General features: G+C 43.2%; 1 protein-coding gene across 5 annotated transcripts in view; it reads left to right on the top strand.

Moving 5' to 3' along the window:
* Window positions 1–19,090, top strand: part of nphp4 (nephrocystin 4) — a 231,594-nt gene that overhangs the window by 31,072 nt on the left and 181,432 nt on the right. For all 5 annotated transcript variants that reach the window (XM_062965716.1, XM_062965719.1, XM_062965717.1 and 2 more), the window contains 7 exons: window positions 1,124–1,315; window positions 1,443–1,633; window positions 3,209–3,369; window positions 4,008–4,188; window positions 14,266–14,394; window positions 18,490–18,704; window positions 18,793–19,019. In XM_062965716.1, the coding sequence (XP_062821786.1) occupies window positions 1,124–1,315; window positions 1,443–1,633; window positions 3,209–3,369; window positions 4,008–4,188; window positions 14,266–14,394; window positions 18,490–18,704; window positions 18,793–19,019 (1,296 nt within the window). The remainder of the gene's footprint in view (window positions 1–1,123; window positions 1,316–1,442; window positions 1,634–3,208; window positions 3,370–4,007; window positions 4,189–14,265; window positions 14,395–18,489; window positions 18,705–18,792; window positions 19,020–19,090) is intronic.

Here is a 19,090-nt window from a genome sequence, read left to right on the forward strand (position 1 = left end):
TGTATTGTATTGCTGTTTTTATCCTTTATACTGCGAATGGTGAATTATACTTTCGTATATTTTATTTAATTACGTCATCGGGCCTTGCCCCGTGTAAGCTGCCCCAAGTCCCCGTGGGGAGATGGTGGAGGGATATAAATAAATTATTATTATTATTATTATTATTAAATTAGCCTCCCCGCATAAAGCAGTACCTAGAATTTTCTACTCAACAGATGCAACTGTTTTTCAAGCTGCTTAGTGGGCAGCGAGCTAGACGATTAATGGTCGGGAGGTCAATCCAAACCGGGTTTTGGTCCCATGCCCTCTTGGTCAGTAGTGATTTATTGTAGCTGGCTACTAACCAGTTGCTCCACAGTCCGGCCCTTAGCACTTTGGCGATCCATTCCTCGGCTTTCTCACAGATCTGAACATCTTCTCTATTCGCCTCCATTCGTATTTATTTCGAGCACGAGTTGACCAGCGTACTATTGTATGACCATGTTTGCCTGACGCAGAATCTGTTAAATGCAGCCGCTCACCGTTTGGTAGTCAGAAGGATCCCGTAGTCATAAACATTGAAGGGCAAAGCCTATGAAGAGTCCAGAGTTTTTTCCAAGGGTCAAGGCCAAGCAATCTCACCAATCAGAATTGCAGCTCAGTCACCAAATTGAAGAGCTCACTGACTGTAGCAATTCCACAACGTTGCTTCCAGCAAACGGCTACCTCCAACCTCCAGCTCAGTCACCAAATTGAAGAGCTCACTGACTGTAGCAATTCCACAACGTTGCTTCCAGCAAACGGCTACCTCCAACCTCCAGCTCAGTCACCAAATTGAAGAGCTCACTGACTGTAGCAATTCCACAACGTTGCTTCCAGCAAACGGCTACCTCCAACCTCCAGCTCAGTCACCAAATTGAAGAGCTCACTGACTGTAGCAATTCCACAACGTTGCTTCCAGCAAACGGCTACCTCCAACCTCCAGCTCAGTCACCAAATTGAAGAGCTCACTGACTGTAGCAATTCCACAACGTTGCTTCCAGCAAACGGCTACCTCCAACCTCCAGCTATTTATGCCGCTTTCACAAGCGCTCTAACCCATTCAATCTCAGCTTGAAACTTCTCCGTTTCCTCCTTTTCTTAGTTCCAGCACCGTCCTGACCCGGGCCGCCCTGGCCCGCCTGCGTGCCTCCGGTTTCCCGCAACTTCTGGACTGCAACAAGGAGCCGGTTCAAATAGCAGAGCCAACCGACCCCGTGATGTACGACCCCCAGACGGAGGAAGCCGACCTCTTGCAGAGCAACGAAATCGTCCTGCAGTTTCTTGCCTTCACCAGGTAAAGACCCAAGGAGCGGGGATCATGATTCCTTCGGGATCAAGGACTTCTATCCATTGACCCGTTGTGCCGGAGGGCTGGGAGCCCATTGGGGTTGTTCTTAACTGCGTTCCGTTCTTTGGGGAAGGATCCCGCAGGGCCCCGCGGCTGCCGAGACGCGGCCGGAAAGCGCCTACTTCACCTTCCAGTTCTACCGCTTCCCTCCGGTCACGACGCCGCGGCTGCAGCTGGTCAAGCCGGATTCCTCCAGAGCGGCTTCTCCCGGCGCCTCCACACACCTTTTGGTCCAGATTAACCAAGATGGAACCCTGAACCTCGGTAAGACCAGAACAAACAAACGAAATAGAGAGAGAGAGAGAGGGGGGGGGGGGGAGAGAATGAATAAAGGCCTGGAACTTTCAGCCTGACCATGATGGTCTCTATGCATTATTGTTATTACATTATATTATTATTATGTTGTTGTTATTATTCTACAGTATCTATGCATTATTATTATTATATATTATTATTATATAATATTATTATTATATTATCTATGCATTATTATATATATATATTATATTATTATATTATCTATGTATTATTATATAATATTATTATATTATTATAATATGACCTATGCATTATTATAATAGTATTATATTATTACTATATTATTATATTATCTATGCACTATCTATATATATAAATGAGTGATGGCATCACGGCGACCAACAAAACAACAAAACTACCAGCCCCCCAACCTCGAAATTTGACAACACAACCCATCATCCACGCCTCTAGGTTGATACAACAAAAAGAAAAGAAAAATAAAGTCCTAATTAGAGGGAGAGGAATAATTGTTTTTATCCAATTGCTGCCAGTTAGAAGGCTAAGCCCTGCCCACTTGGTCTCCTAGCAACCCACTCAACCCAGGGGACAGGCAAAGTTAGGCCTCACTTAGGCCTCTTCCACACTGCCTATAAAATACAGACATCACCAGACAACATCACAGCAACGCGTGGCCAGGCACAGCTAGTACATTATATTATTATATCATTATATTACCTATGCATTATTATAATAGTATTATATTATTATATTATTATATTATCTATGCACTATATTATTATCTATGCATTATATTATTATATTATCTACATATTATTATATAATATTATTATATTATTATTATATTATTATTATATTACCTATGCATTATTATATTATTATTATTATTATATAGTTTCTTTGCATTGTTATTATATTATTATGTTACTATTGTATACTATCTATGCACTATATTATTATCTATGCATTATATTATTACAGTATTATAATGTTATTACAGTAGAGTCTCACTTATCCAAGCTAAACGGGCTGGCAGAAGCTTGGATAAGCGAATATCTTGGATAATAAGGAGGGATTAAGGAAAAGCCTATTAAACAGCAAATTAGGTTATGATTTTACAAATTAACCACCAAAACTTCATGTTATACAACAAATTTGACAGAAAAAGTAGTTCAATACGCAGTAATGGTATGTTGTAATTACTGTATTTACGAATTTAGCACCAAAATATCACGATACATTGAAAACATTGACTACAAAAATGACTTGGATTATCCAGAGGCTTGGATAAGCGAGGCTTCGATAAGTGAGACTCTACTGTATATATTTTCTATGCATTATTATTATATTATTATTATATATTTTATATGCACTATATTATTATTATCTATGCATTATATTATATTATTATAATGTTATATATTATCTATGCATTATTATTATTATATTATATATTTTCTATGCATCATTATTACAATATGATTATTATATTACTATATATTTTCTATGCATTATTATAATATTATATTATATTATATATTATTTATGGCACAAACTCGGCAGGCTCCCCGGGTTTCCAGCTGCGGTATATGGTGGACCCCGGATTCCTGAAGGCCGGGGAGCAGCAGTGGTTCCTCCGCTACCTGTCCCAGCATTCCCTGCACATCGACGCCTGGGACGGGGACTCCTTGCTCCTGCTTGGATCCACGGCCGTGAAGATGAAGGTGAGCTAGTGATTCCCAAGTCCCTCATACACCCATCTATGATTCTTTCATCCCATTGGGAGCGGAGCCTTGCAAGAGGGAGTTAGTCCAAGGCATGACACCAGGAGGAAAGGCCTATCTGTCTATCTGTCTATGTATCCAAGGCAGGCTCGCCTTGTAGGAACAAGGGAGAGGGCCTTTTCTGCGGTGGCCCCTCGCTTGTGGAACTCGCTGCCCATTGAAATCAGGCAAGCCCCCACCCTTTTAGCCTTCAGGAAAGATTTAAAAACATGGCTCTTCCGGTGTGCTTTCGGAGAGTAAATGTTCTATGCTACTCCCCCCCAATATTTACCCTCTAGACTGGTTCACTATCTATGTCCCGTCCCTCGAGGTTTTATTCGGATCCCTTTCTCACCCTGAGTTTTAATTTTTAATCTAGTTTTTAAATGTAGTATTCATGCGGCCCGCTCTTGTTATATTGCTGTTTTGATCTTATGTTGCACTGTTTATTTTATGTAATGTATTATTTAATTGTATTATGTTATGGTTTATTGTATTGTCTTGGGCATGGCCCCATGTAAGCCGCCCCGAGTCCCCATTGGGGAGATGGTGGCGGGGTATAAATAAAGTTTTATTATTATTATTATTATTATCCACAGCACCTTCTCCGCCGGGGCCGGACAGCCGTCCAAGTCCACCACGAGCTGGAGGTCCTCGCCATGGAGTACAAGCAAGACGCGACCGTGGCGAGTGGGGACGCTTTCCAGCACGGGTCCGTGAAGCCCATCGGCGTGGAGGCTTCGGTCAGAGGCCGCCTGCACCTGAGCCTGGCCAACATCGGTAAGATTCCTTGATTTTATGCACAGGGATTGTGCCGTTGCGCCTGGGGCTGTACTCTTAGGAAAAGAGGCATCTTTCCCCAGGGGATTGCTTCTTGCCCTCCTTTAGGGAAACTGGAACTCCCAAGGACCAAAACACTGTAGATAGATAACTCAAAAACTGGGTTTATTGTTCACAAAGGGGGTAAAAGAAAATATACATTACAGTCTTTGGTTGTTTAAGTCCCTGAAGCTTGTCCAGATCCCTCTTTCTCTGGCTGTGAATGCCGGAGCAAACTCAGCCTCAGTCCAATGACCTATATCTGAAGACAAGAGTCTTCCTCTGTTGCCAAAGGACTGATGTGAAGGCGCTTGAGACTCCTCAACGTTGTTCAGGTTGGCCCTGAACATGAAGTGTGAGTCCCAAGGGTAAGAACCTCAGAATTGGTGCTGAGAGGTAACTTTGGAAGGGCTTTTTGAGCCAAGCCTCTCTTTCACGTCCATCCGAGAGAGAACTTGCTGATGGAATGAAAAGGAGGAAACACAGTCCTACTCCAGGAAGAGGTGGAGCCAAACAGTTTTGCTGAGTGAGCAATATAACAGGTACAAACAACATTGATTGACAGATATAAATAACCAATCCAACTACATTTACAGGGTAAGGGCAAAATCAGGCATGATACAACAATTCAAATCTTGAAACTTATAGTTTGACATATAGATGGCGCCACTCGCGCCGTCACAGGGATCAACCAGGGATGTTATTTTCGGCACAGGAAACAATGCATTTTCTGCACAGAGAAGGAGGCGTGTGCAGAAATGTTGCATGGCCTTCTGTCGGAGCTGCTTTGGTTGTGCTTTTCCTGCATTACAGAACGGGGTTTGGACTGGATGGCCCAACTCTACAGTTTTCTGCACTGGAAGTATTTATTTATTTACAGTGTTTATATTCCGCCCTTCCTTCTCACCCCAAAGGGGACTCAGGGCGGATCACAATACACATATACAGTAGAGTCTCATTTATCCGACATAAACGGGCCGGCAGAACGTTGGATAAGCGAATATGTTGGATAATAAGGAGGGATTAAGGAAAGCTTATTAAACATCAAATTAGGTTATGATTTTACAAATTAAGCACCAAAACATCATGTTTTACGACAAATTTGACAGAAAATGTAGTTCAATACGCAGTAATGTTATGTAGTAATTACTGTATTTACGAATTTAGCACCAAAATATCACGATATATTGAAAACATTGACTACAAAAATGGCTTGGATAATCCAGAACGTTGGATAAGCAAGGCTTGGATAAGTGAGACTGTATTTATAGTCCGCCCTTCCTTCTCGGGGCGGATCACAATACACATATATACGGCAAACATTCAATGGCATGATTAGACATATGAAATATATAGACAGGCACAGAGGCGATTTAACGTTTTCCCGCTTCCGGCTTCATGAGGGTATGCTTGTTTCCGGCCACAGGGGGAGCTGCTGCTTTATCATCCACTGTGACACCGAGTCCTTGATGGAGTACTTCCTCATTCTTTCCATCATCTGCTTGCCATTTTTATGGGCCCGGGCTGTGGCGCAAGCTGGTAAGCAGCCAGCTGCAGCCAGCTGAGCCCAATCCCTCTGACCAAGAGGTCATGAGTTCGAGGCCAGCTCGGAGCCTGCATTTGTCTTTGTCTTTGTTCTATGTCAAGGCATTGAATGTTTGCCTTATATGTGTAACGTGATCCACCCTGAGTCCCCTTCGGGGTGAGAAAGAAGGGCGGAATATAAATACAGTAGAGTCTCACTTATCCAAGCCTTTGGATAATCCAAGCGATTTTTGTAGCCAATGTTTTCAATATATCATGATATTTTGGTACTAAATTCGTAAATACAGTAATTACTACATAACATTGCTGTGTATTGGACTACTTTTTCTGTCAAATTTGTTGTATAACATGACGTTTTGGTGCTTAATTTGTAAAATCATAATGTAATTTGATGTTTAATAGGCTTTTCCTTACTCCCTCCTTATTATCCAAGATAGTCGCTTATCCAAGCTTCTGCCGGTCTGTTTAGCTTGGATAAGTGAGACTCTACTGTACTGCAAATAAATAAATAAATAAATATGGTGACTCAAATGAGTTAAATTAGCCTCCCCGCATAAAGCGGTACCTAAATTTCCTACTCGACAGATGCAACTGTCTTTCGGGTTGCTTAGGTCAACAACAAGCTATTTTTAATGGCTGGGCACTCAACCCGATGCCATGACCTCTCGGCCAGTAGTGATTCATTGCAGGAGGCTCCTAACCAGCTCCGCCACAGCCCAGCCTTGGTTGCTCTCTTCGGAAGAGCTTTCCTTCTTTTCTCGCTCTCTGCAAATCAAAGGCTCTCTTATGCAAGAAGGCCAAGGAAGGCCTCCAGGTCCTCCTTTGATGACTCCCCCGCCTGCCTCTGCAGGTTCAGAGGGTACAAAAAGGAGCCTTTTCTGGGTAGAGTTTATTTTCTATCTTGAAAGCAGAGGGGTTTTTTTGGCTGGCAGGTTCGAGGCCGAGATCAAAGGCACTCGCCGGCCTTGGATCAGCCCCGCGATTATGCACCAGGTGTTTGTTTCTCAAAGTCAGAGAGGAGAACCTGCTGAGCTCCACACCCACCGGCCCCTCTCTCTCTCTCTCTCTCTCTCTCTCTCTCTCTCTCTCTCTCTCGGAAAGGCTACAAAACAAGATAAATATCCAGCGCGGATGGGCCGCCTTGCCGGGTTTTCCCAGCTCCTTTCCCGTGACTTTGCTCCGGGGAAGGTGGGCTTTGCTTGGTCTCTTTTTTTGTTTCTCATTGAAAGAAAGGGAAGGAAAGAAACCCAGGACGGGAAGCTGAGAGATCCCCAACTTATTATTATTTTACTGACACGAAAACACAGTATGACGCAGCGAACGAGATGTATATGCTGGATTTCGTATCACAAAATCACAAGTCGAATGCTTCCCAAGCATTCAGGACTGTTGTTATTACTATTATTATTATTATTATTATTAATATTAATTGTCAGGGTATTGTGTATTGTGAAATGTTAAAATCAATCTGGATTCAGCAATTATGGAGTTAATGAGAGTCTGCTATGATTGATGTATCACAGGACCAATGGGGTCAAGTGTGTTTTGACCGGGACTTACTATCTGGTTCCTGTGGAATGTAGTGGGAGTGTTAGGTTTCCTGTGTCGAGCGGAGAACAGCGATGAGCAATGTGCTGTGTGTGTGTGCATGGTGCTTTCGGCAAGCACTCATGGAGGAGAAAGGACTGATTTGCTCTATCTGTAAATAGATCATGTAAATAAAGTTGTTTGCCGTTGGACTACCAACTGAACCCTCATCTACTGGAGTGAGTTTGTCCAGTGCTGTTTTCCACACGGGGAAACAGTCTGGAGAGAAGGAGGCAGACCGGGATGGTGAATTTTTTGGATTTCAACTCTGCTACCCATCATCCCCGCTGACATTATTGACACAAAGACACAGTATGACACAGCAAATGAGGTATATATGCTGGATTTCGTAGCACGAAACCACAAATAGAACACTTCCCAAGCGTTTAGGACTATGTGATTCTATTATTATTATGACACAGCAAACAAGATAGACATGCTGGATTTCGTATCACATAATCCCAAGTCAAACACTTCCCAAGTGTCTAGGACTGTGTGATGTATTTTCTGATGATGCTGCAGATCCCAGTCGGGTGGCCTTTTGCAGCTGGCAGATCGTAATTTTGTCAATATCTATTGTTTCCAAATGCCAGCTGAGATCTTTTGGCACGGCACCCAGTGTGCCCATCACCACCGGGACCACCTGCACTGGTTTCTGCCAGAGTCTTTGAAGTTCAATCTTGAGGTCCTGATAGCGGCTGAGATTTTCCTGTTGTTTTTCGTCAATGTGACTGTCACCTGGGATGGCGACATCAATGATCCAAACCTTTTTCTTTTCCACAACTGTGATGTCTGGTGTGTTGTGTTCCAGAACTTTGTCAGTCTGGATTCGGAAGCCCCACAGTATCTTTGCGTGCTCATTTTCCAATACTTTTGCAGGTTTATGATCCCACCAGTTCTTTGCTGCTGGCAGGTGGGACTTGAGGCATAAGTTCCAATGAATCATTTGGGCCACAGAGTTGTGCCTCTGTTTGTAGTCTGTCTGTGCGATTTTCTTACAGCAGCTGAGGATATGATCAATGGTTTCTTCGGTTTCCTTGCACGGTCTGCATTTTGGGTCATCTGCTGATTTTTCGATTTTGGCCTTGATTGCATTTGTTCTGATGGCTTGCTCCTGGGCTATTATTATTATTATTATTATTATTATTATTATTATTATTATTATTATTATTATTGGGGTGTTGTGTGGTGTCTTTCTGGGTTGTATGGCCAATGTATTCTAGCAGCATTTTCTCCTGATGTTTCACCTGCATCTGCGGCTAATAGCATCTTCATACGATCTGATGGGAGTCAAGCAAGTGGAGTATATATATATATATATATATATATATATATATATATATATATATATACTAGCTGTGCCCAGCCACGCGTTGCTGTGGCGAAGTACGGTGGTATGGGAAATAAAGTATTGAGGAATTGGTGGTAGTTAAGGTAAAGGGTCCCCTGGGCTGAGTGGGTTGCTAGGAGACCAAGTGGGCGGAGCTTAGCCTTCTAACTGGCAGCAATTGGATAAAAACAATTATTCCTCTCCCTCTAATTAGGACTTTATTTTTCTTTTCTTTTTGTTGTATCAACCTAGAGGCGTGGATGATGGGTTGTGTTGTCAAATTTTGAGGTTGGGGGGCCTGTAGTTTTGTTGTTTTGTCCGCTGCCGTGATGCCATCACTCTTTTATATATATATACACACATATAGTTGTGTGATGTCCAGTATGGGACCACCCAGGCTGAAGATGTCTCCAAGGTAATAAACAATCCAAAGGGAACCAAGGCCAGGCTACTTCCATGCAGATAGTAGTCAAGCAAGTGGAATATATATATGAAGATGCAAGGAACAGATACAGGCAGAACGAAAAAAGGAGAAAATGCTCCTGGACCACGTGGTCCGCACGGCCCGGAAACCGTCCACGGACCCCCCGGTGATGCTGGCCACGGAAGCCTTTGACAACGTCTTGGGCATCTCGGGATGGATTCCCGTGCCTCCCCTTCCTCCCCAACCAGAAAAAGGAGCTTATCGTCCTCTTGCAGGCAAAGTATGAAATGTCAATTTACGACCGGGCAGAATGGAAGCTAATCTTTCTTCTGAAGATAAGATTTCCGCCGGAGTCGCTCTGCTTTTTTATATATAGGCGGGTGAATTAAAGCACCTGCGACCAGGCGGCGAGAGGGAGGAAGCGGCGGGCGGGGTTTAATTGAGCGTCGCCTCTTCCGCATTGTCTCCTTTCAAAGGCCCCGTTTTTGGGGGTTTCTGTTGTGCGGTTGTGCGGTTACAAACCCCACGTCAATACTAACACGCAGACCTCAAAGCCACAGAGGGTGAGATCGGTTTCTCGGGTCTCTTTCTCAAGCAGAGGATCATAACACTTGCATTTCCTTCTGAAAACGAAATCCGGAGCGCTCCGTGTCCTAAGGCTAACACAGTTTTATTTCAATCACTGAGGGTATCTGCATACAGGTAGCCTGGCTGTTGTTGCCTGGAGCCATCCCCTTTATGGGAGGTGTTAACTGACTCTTAGCGGAAAACATTGCTCGTACATCAAACCAAAACCCGGGTCGAGCAGCGGCTCTTACCTCAAAACACTGCTTGTATGTCAAATTAAACATAGCAAAGCAATGATGTATGTCCTATTTGTAATAGGCACTCCCTAAATCAATTTTGATTATCACCCAGATGTTATTCTATATTGGACCTTTAATGCCTGGATGATGGTTTAACATTTGAACTACAGTAGAGTCTCACTTATCCAACACTCGCTTATCCAATGTTCTGGATTATCCAACACATTTTTGTAGTCAATGTTTTCAATACATCGTGATATTTTGGTGCTAAATTCGTAAATACAGTCATTACTACATAGCATTACTGAATATTGAACTGCCTTTTCTGTCAAATTTGTTGTCTAACATGATGTTTTGGTGCTTAATTTGTAAAATCATAACCTAATTTGATGTTTAATAGGCTTTTACTTAATGCCTCCTTATTATCCAACATATTCGCTTATCCAACATTCTGCCGGCCCATTTATGTTGGATAAGTAAGACTCTACTGTATGTCCTATTTGTAATAGACACTCCCTAAATCAGTTTTGATTATCGCCCAGATGTTATCCTATATTGGACTTTTAATGCCTGGATGATTGTTTAACATTTTAACTATATCGATTTTAACTAGGACTTGTTTAAATTGTTTTGAAATTGTGTTGTCTGATGTCTAAATGGTTATTTTATGATTTTATGTGATTATACTGGGCTTGTTCCCCGTGTGAGCCACCCCGAGTCCCCTAATAACAATAATAATATTATTTTATTATGACACAGCAAACAAGATAGACATGCTGGATTTCGTATCACAAAATCACAAGTCGAACACATCCCAAGTGTCTAGGATTGTGTCTGATGTATTATTATTATTATTATTATTATTATTATTATTATTATTATTATTGTATGACACACCAAACAAGATATATATGCTGGATTTCATATCACAAAATCACAAGTCGAACACATCCCAAGTGTCTAGGACTGTGTGATGTATTATTATTATTATTATTATTATTATTATTATTATTATTATTATTATTATATGACACAGCAAACAAGATATATATGCTGGATTTCGTACCACAAAATCACAAGTCGAACACTTTCCAAGTGTCTAGGACTGTGTGATGTATTTTCGGATGATCCCAGCAGGGTGGCCTTTTGCAGCTGACAGATCGTAATTTTGTCAATGTCTATTGTTTCCAAATGACGCTTAATTCAAAAATGTATTTATTTATTTGCTTAGTTACAGTATTTACATTCCATCCTTCTTTCTCACTCCAAAGGGGACTCAGGGCGGATCACAGTGCACATATACATGGCAAACATTCAATTAGACATACAACATATATAGACAGGCATAGAGGCAATTTGACATTTTCCAGCTTCCGGCTTCATGAGGCTATGCTCAATTCTGGCCACAAGGGGGAGCTGCTGCTTCATTCAGATCCTTGGTGGAGTACTTCCTCATTCTTTTCCGCACGCTGCTGGAAGGTTGTATGAGTTAAATTAGCCTCCCCGCATAAAGCGGTACCTAAATTTCCTACTTGGCTGATGCAACGGTCTTTCGGGTTGCTTAGGTTAGCAGCGAGCTAGGCTATTAAGTGGTTGGGAGCTCAATCCGACCTGGGCTTTGATCTCATGATCTCTTGGTCAGTAGTGATTTATTGCAGCTGGCTACTAACCAGCTGCGCCACAGCCCGGGCTCTTAACTCAGCATGCTCTGAAGTTGGGACACCACTTCAACTACTGTAGTTCAGTGCCGTGGGCATCGGAAAGTTGTCGATTTCCAAGGTCTTTAGGCCTCACTGAGAAAGAGTGCTGGTGCTACACCAAACTACAGGTCCCATTATTCCATAGCATTGAGTACTGATAGTTAAAGTAGTGTCAGACTGCATTAATTCTATACTGTAGATGCACCCATGGGCAGTGAAGGATAAAGACCTTGCAAAGCTACAATTCCCAGGATTCCATGGCATGAACCCATGGAAGGCAAAGCAATATCAAGCTGGATTAATTCAACAGTGAAGATGGGCACATATGCACCCATACACATATATATTTCTATTGTATTCAATTTGTTGTTGATCCACTCCTTTGGGCTTCATGCAAATCTACCATTTGCCAAAATGTACGATTCTTTTCCATTTCTGGCCAAATAGCTTAACCAAGGTCTACCCAAGGGCCACTTGTAGTCTCTTGGTCTCCAGAATTATGTAAAATGATAGCAGAACGTTTTGCACCATACTTGTGAAGTGCCATCTTACCTAAAGATTGGACAACGCCTGAAACCATCCTTCTAATGAAGAAAGGCAACACCAAAAAGCTTAGCAACTATCATCCTATTACAATCCTCTCTCAACTATATAAACTGTACACAAGGATCCTGCGACAAAGAATGACTCAAGATGTGGAAATCAACCGAAGGCTTCAGGGATGGGATGGTGGTCAAGGGCAATCATCTCTCCCACACTTTGGGTTATCTGCTGTGGTGTGGGTAATGTTTCCCCTGTTCTCTTCCTGGCTCAAGGAATGGCCCAATCCTCCAAGGTGGACTGTGTCTGCCTTCCACCATCTTCACCAGGAGAACCTTCCACATAAAGGGTTGTACTCACTAGTCAGACCTTGAGGTCTCTTCCTACTCAGCGATTCCCCGACTCAATGCCAATTTTGGCACAGAATAGCTCTCCAACGACTCCGACAAAGCGCCATCCATCTCTTTCCTTTCGCCAAGGGCTTTTCAAGAGCAACAAAAGCTCCTCTTATGCTGGAGAACGAGTGGGAACTCGTCTGTTTTCTCCGCTCCTCTAACCCACACACCCAGAGGACCGCTCTCAAGCGAGGGCGAGCGAAAAAGTTTTGAGAAGAGGCCGGATGAAAACAGAGAACGGGAGGAAAGCCGAGAGCTGATCGGGGTTTATGGAACGAAGCTCTTCAAAAATAATATTTAAAAGGTTTTGCAAACTCGAGGAGAAGAAGAAATGGAATGCAAGAGATTAAAGCTAGATAAAAGTGGAGCAGAATCGGAATTGGGAAGGAAGGAAGGAAGGAAGGAAGGAAGGAAGGAAGGAAGGAAGGAAGGAAGGAAGGAAGGAAGCAGCCGGGAGGGATGTGTGGGAGTCGGGCGAGGATGGAGAGCAAAGGAACCCAGAATTCGAGGGGAAATTCAGCACAAGTCGAAATCTCTAAGGAAGGCAGGGAGGAAGGAGAGATAAAAGTCAGCAAGCAAAGATGAAAACGCAGGAAGATTTGGGAGATACATATATATAAAAGAGTGATGGCATCAGGGCAGCGGACTAAACAACAAAACTACAGGCCCCCCAACCTCGAAATTTGACAACACAACCCATCATTCACGGCTCTAGGTTGATACAACAAAAAGAAAAGAAAAACAAAGTCCTAATTACAGGGAGAGGAATAAGAGTTTTTATCCAATTGCTGCCAGTTTGAAGGCTAAGCTCCGCCCACTTGGTCTCCTAGCAACCCACTCAGCCCAGGGCACAGGCAGAGTTAGGCCTCACTTAGGCCTCTTCCACAGATTATCAGATTTTAACTGGATTATATGGCAATGTAGACTCAAGGCCCTTCCACACAGCTATATAACCCATTTATAATCTTATACTATTTGCTTTGAACTGGATTATCTTGACTCCACACTGCCATATAATCCACTTCAGTGTGCATACTAAACATAAAGACAACCATACAACAGACATTCAATACCACCACGACCTCAACAATTTCTCACCAACACCACCAGACAACACCACAGCAACGCGTGGCCGGGCACAGCTAGTAGTTATATATATAATCAGATGAGTTCAGTGTGTGTGTGTGTGTATATATATATATATATATATATATATATATATATATATATATATATATACATATATACAGTAGAGTCTCACTTATTCAACACTCGCTTATCCAACGTTCTGGATTATCCAACACATTTTTGTAGTCAATGTTTTCAATGCATTGTGATATTTTGGTGCTAAATTCGTAAACACAGTAATTACTACATAGCATTACTGCGTATTGAACTACTTTTTCTGTCAAATTTGTTGTATAACATGATGTTTTGGTGCTTAATTTGTAAAATCATAACCTAATTTGATGTTTAATAGGCTTTTCTTTAATGCTTCCTTATTATCCAACCTATTCGCTTATCCAACATTCTGCCGGCCCGTTTATGTTGGATAAGTGAGACTCTACTGTGTGTATATATATATATGTGTGTGTGTGTGTGTGTGTGTGTGTGTGTGTATGGTATCAGAACCATATTCCAAAACACAGGACCATGTCAAGATGCTCTCTCCCCAACCAAAAGTGACCCACTTGCTCCTCTTGTCTTCCAGGCCACCTCTGTGAGCAACGGCTGAGAAAGTCCCCCGCTTTGCCGGCCTCTCGCTCTCGCGTCGTCTCCTCGCACGACGGGACCAGCGGCTTCCACGGCGGCAGCCTGCTCTCCCTCAACACGCCCGCAGGTAGGTCCGCTTTCTCTCCTGGGAATGTTATTCCACGACATTATTTGGGACCCAGATCTCTACTGAAGTTGGTCATTGTGAGTTTTGGCTGTCTGGCTGTTTTCCAGCACCATTCCCTCCTGACGTTTCGCCTGCATCTGTGGCTGGTGCCTTCAGAAGCCTGTGGAAATGAGGCCAGGGGAGTGTATATACCGTACTGACTCAAGTGTAATGCGCCATCAAATCTAATGCGCGCCTTGATTTTCAAAACCACAAAAAAATATTTACCATTTTACGTGAACTAACACCTCCCAAATAAAAAAGATTTCCCCCCAGGCAGGAGGCAGCCAGGCTTTGTAGCTGCAAGTCTATTCAATGTTAATCAAGGTGGGGCCAGGCTGAGAGGTCATGGGATCGAAGTCCGGGTCGGGTTAATAATAATAATAATAATAATAATAAATTTATTTATATCCCTCCTCCATCTCCCCCGAAGGGGACTCGGGGCAGCTTACAGCAAAATCGGATACAAAACAATACAAAATAAAATATGAAACATCAGAGAACAAAACCAATAATAATATATACACAGCAACCGAAAAACAAAAACAAAACAAAAACAAAAACCACAAACACGGTATTAAAACATCGAATTAAAAACAATGAGGTTGCAATAGTGGTTAAGCCCCCGACCATTAATAGCCTAGCTAGCTGTTGACTTTATGAAACCTGTCCCCACTGGTTTGCTTTTAATTACTCTTGATTTTATCTGCTTGGATTTTAATGTATTTGTCCATTATTTTATTTTGTGTATTGTTGGAATGTTTTAAGTTTATGTCAAATATGTTGTTGTTGTTGTTTCGGGCTTGTCCCTGCTGTGAGCCGTCCCGAGTCCCTTGGGGAGATGGGGCGGGATATAAAAATAAAGTTTATTATTATTATTATTATTGACCTGAGCTGCCCAAGAGACAGTTGCATTTATCAAGTAGGACATTTAGGTACCGCTTTATGCGGGGAGGCTAATTTAAGTCATTTACTTTCACACGAGGAAACAGGAGACAACACTTTCAAACCAGAAACAGAACAATTGTTACTGAGCGTAATCAAAGCTGCCCCTGATTTTTGTGTGTCTTCGTCCTGGGATGGATATCGTTCCGTCTTTTTTCTCTCTCTCCGCCCGCCCTTTGCCTATTATTTTATTTGCAAAGCTACTTCCTGCCACAAAGAGAACAAAAAGGCTCACATCAAACAAGAGAGAGAGAGAGAAAACGAACAATACAGGAAAAAAGTGTAGCAGAGCCGCTGTGCTCGAAACGGGGCCCCAAATGAAATAAATCTGCCGGAGATAAAAGCGGCAAATTAATAACTTAATACTCAGCCCATTCAACAGAATAACGTGGAGCTAATTCATTAGCATTGTCTTCAAAACCAAACTTGACGCCTCGCGCTCAAGATCTAATGGAATTTGAAAGCGAGGCAGAAGTAGCCACGGCTTTAATTGCATTTTTTACCTTTATTGTCCGAAAGAAGGAGGGAAAAGCAGAAAGGAAGAAAATGTTTCTCTGTCTTTTATGAGCAAAGCAGAGAATAACACTGTAGCAAATGCTGAAACGGTCAGACTTCCTTTTCCCTATGAAGTAACAAGGGATTTTGCCATAAATTGACAAGCACATGGAATGATTGATGTGGTAGGGGAACATGTTGCCTTTGCTGCAAGTCAGATTATGAAATCAAGATCCTAAAATTGGCTCTTGTGGAATGAATGACGTGGTAGGGGAACATTGCCTTTGCCGCAAGTCAGATTATGAAGTCAAGATCCTAAAGTTGTCTCATGTGGAATGAATGACGTGGTAGGGGAACATGTTGCCTTTGCCATAAGAGTCAGATTATGGAAGTCAAGATCCTAAAGTTGGCTCTTGTAGAATGAATGACGTGATAGGGGAACATGTTGTCTTTGCCGTAAGAATCGGATTATGAAGTCAAGATCCTAAAGTTGTCTCTTGTGGAATGAATGACATGGTTGGGAACATGTTGCCTTTGCTGTAAGAGTCGGATTATGGAAGTCAAGATCCTAAAATCGGCTCTTGTGGAATGAATGACGTGGTTGGGAACATGTTGCCTTTGCCATAAGAGTCAGATTATGGAAGTCAAGATCCTAAAGTTGGCTCTTGTAGAATGAATGACGTGATAGGGGAACATGTTGTCTTTGCCGTAAGAATCGGATTATGAAGTCAAGATCCTAAAGTTGTCTCTTGTGGAATGAATGACATGGTTGGGAACATGTTGCCTTTGCTGTAAGAGTCGGATTATGGAAGTCAAGATCCTAAAATCGGCTCTTGTGGAATGAATGACGTGGTTGGGAACATGTTGCCTTTGCCATAAGAGTCAGATTATGGAAGTCAAGATCCTAAAGTTGGCTCTTGTAGAATGAATGACGTGATAGGGGAACATGTTGTCTTTGCCGTAAGAATCGGATTATGAAGTCAAGATCCTAAAGTTGTCTCTTGTGGAATGAATGACATGGTTGGGAACATGTTGCCTTTGCTGTAAGAGTCGGATTATGGAAGTCAAGATCCTAAAATCGGCTCTTGTGGAATGAATGACGTGGTTGGGAACATGTTGCCTTTGCCATAAGAGTCAGATTATGGAAGTCAAGATCCTAAAGTTGGCTCTTGTAGAATGAATGACGTGATAGGGGAACATGTTGTCTTTGCCGTAAGAATCGGATTATGAAGTCAAGATCCTAAAGTTGTCTCTTGTGGAATGAATGACATGGTTGGGAACATGTTGCCTTTGCTGTAAGAGTCGGATTATGGAAGTCAAGATCCTAAAATCGGCTCTTGTGGAATGAATGACGTGGTTGGGAACATGTTGCCTTTGCCATAAGAGTCAGATTATGGAAGTCAAGATCCTAAAGTTGGCTCTTGTAGAATGAATGACGTGATAGGGGAACATGTTGTCTTTGCCGTAAGAATCGGATTATGAAGTCAAGATCCTAAAGTTGTCTCTTGTGGAATGAATGACATGGTTGGGAACATGTTGCCTTTGCTGTAAGAGTCGGATTATGGAAGTCAAGATCCTAAAATCGGCTCTTGTGGAATGAATGACGTGGTTGGGAACATGTTGCCTTTGCCATAAGAGTCAGATTATGGAAGTCAAGATCCTAAAGTTGGCTCTTGTAGAATGAATGACGTGATAGGGGAACATGTTGTCTTTGCCGTAAGAATCGGATTATGAAGTCAAGATCCTAAAGTTGTCTCTTGTGGAATGAATGACATGGTTGGGAACATGTTGCCTTTGCTGTAAGAGTCGGATTATGGAAGTCAAGATCCTAAAATCGGCTCTTGTGGAATGAATGACGTGGTTGGGAACATGTTGCCTTTGCCATAAGAGTCAGATTATGGAAGTCAAGATCCTAAAGTTGGCTCTTGTAGAATGAATGACGTGATAGGGGAACATGTTGTCTTTGCCGTAAGAATCGGATTATGAAGTCAAGATCCTAAAGTTGTCTCTTGTGGAATGAATGACATGGTTGGGAACATGTTGCCTTTGCTGTAAGAGTCGGATTATGGAAGTCAAGATCCTAAAGTCGGCTCTTGTGGAATGAATGACGTGGTTGGGAACATGTTGCCTTTGCCATAAGAGTCAGATTATGGAAGTCAAGATCCTAAAGTTGTCTCATGTGGAATGAATGACGTGGTTGGGAACATGTTGCCTTTGCCGCAAGTCAGATTATGAAGTCAAGATCCTAAAGTCGGCTCTTTTGGAATGAATGACGTGGTAGGGGAACATGTTGCCTTTGCTGTAAGAGTCGAATTATGGAAGTCAAGATGGAAAAGTCTGCTCTTGACTGACTTGTAAGCATTAAGAGTGTTTGCAAAGACAGACCGATGAGTTGTCGAATGCTTTCATGGCCAGAATCACTGGGTTGCTGTGAGTTTTCTGGGCTGTATGGCATGTTCTCCTGATGTTTCGCCCACATCTATGGCAGGCATCCTCAGAGGCTGTGAGGCAATGGCTTTGATCTGAAATGAAATGATCTGATAGAGAGGGAATATAGACTCATTCCCTTCCCTTTGGTCCCCCTTGGATCCGCGGCCACCTCTTTGTCTCTCCCAGCGGGGAACGTGTGCCAGGCCCAGAAGCTGGCCGACATGGACAGCGAGCTGGCGGCCATGCTCTTCTCCCGCCTGCGCGAGGCCAGCGCCGCCTTCCAGCACAGCAGCCGCGAGGCCAGCGCGACCCGGAGGCGGAAGATGGAGCGGATGCTCTCGGTCCGGAGGCGGGAGTCCCAGGAGGGAGGCGGCGGGAGGAAGAAGGCCAGCCTCATCCTGGTGAGCACTGGGAACGCTGGGCGGCCGGGCTTTAGCTTCTCCTTGGAAAGCGCTGTCCGAGGTGCTGAACCCGTTGGGTGCCCGCCAGGGTCGCCACGAGGACCGCGTCCAGCACTCGCGGGACCTGCAGCTCATCGAGGCCTACCGGGAGCGCATCAAAGCCGAGAGCATCGCCGGCATGCTGAGCCACGCCATCACCTCCCGCCACACCCTCTACGCCACCTTCGGCACCGCACAGTTCTTCGAGTTCGCCCTGAAAAACCCCTACAACGTCCAGCACACGGTCACCATTGAGAGCGACAGCCCCGAACTCAGGTAGGAATCGACAAGCTATCATTTTGGACAGTTTCTTCGTTCTACCTTACTATCATATCCCCCCCCCCCCC

Source organism: Anolis carolinensis, unplaced genomic scaffold, assembly GCF_035594765.1.
Source record: "Anolis carolinensis isolate JA03-04 unplaced genomic scaffold, rAnoCar3.1.pri scaffold_15, whole genome shotgun sequence".
In the NCBI taxonomy this organism is placed as follows: Eukaryota; Metazoa; Chordata; class Lepidosauria; order Squamata; family Dactyloidae; genus Anolis; species Anolis carolinensis.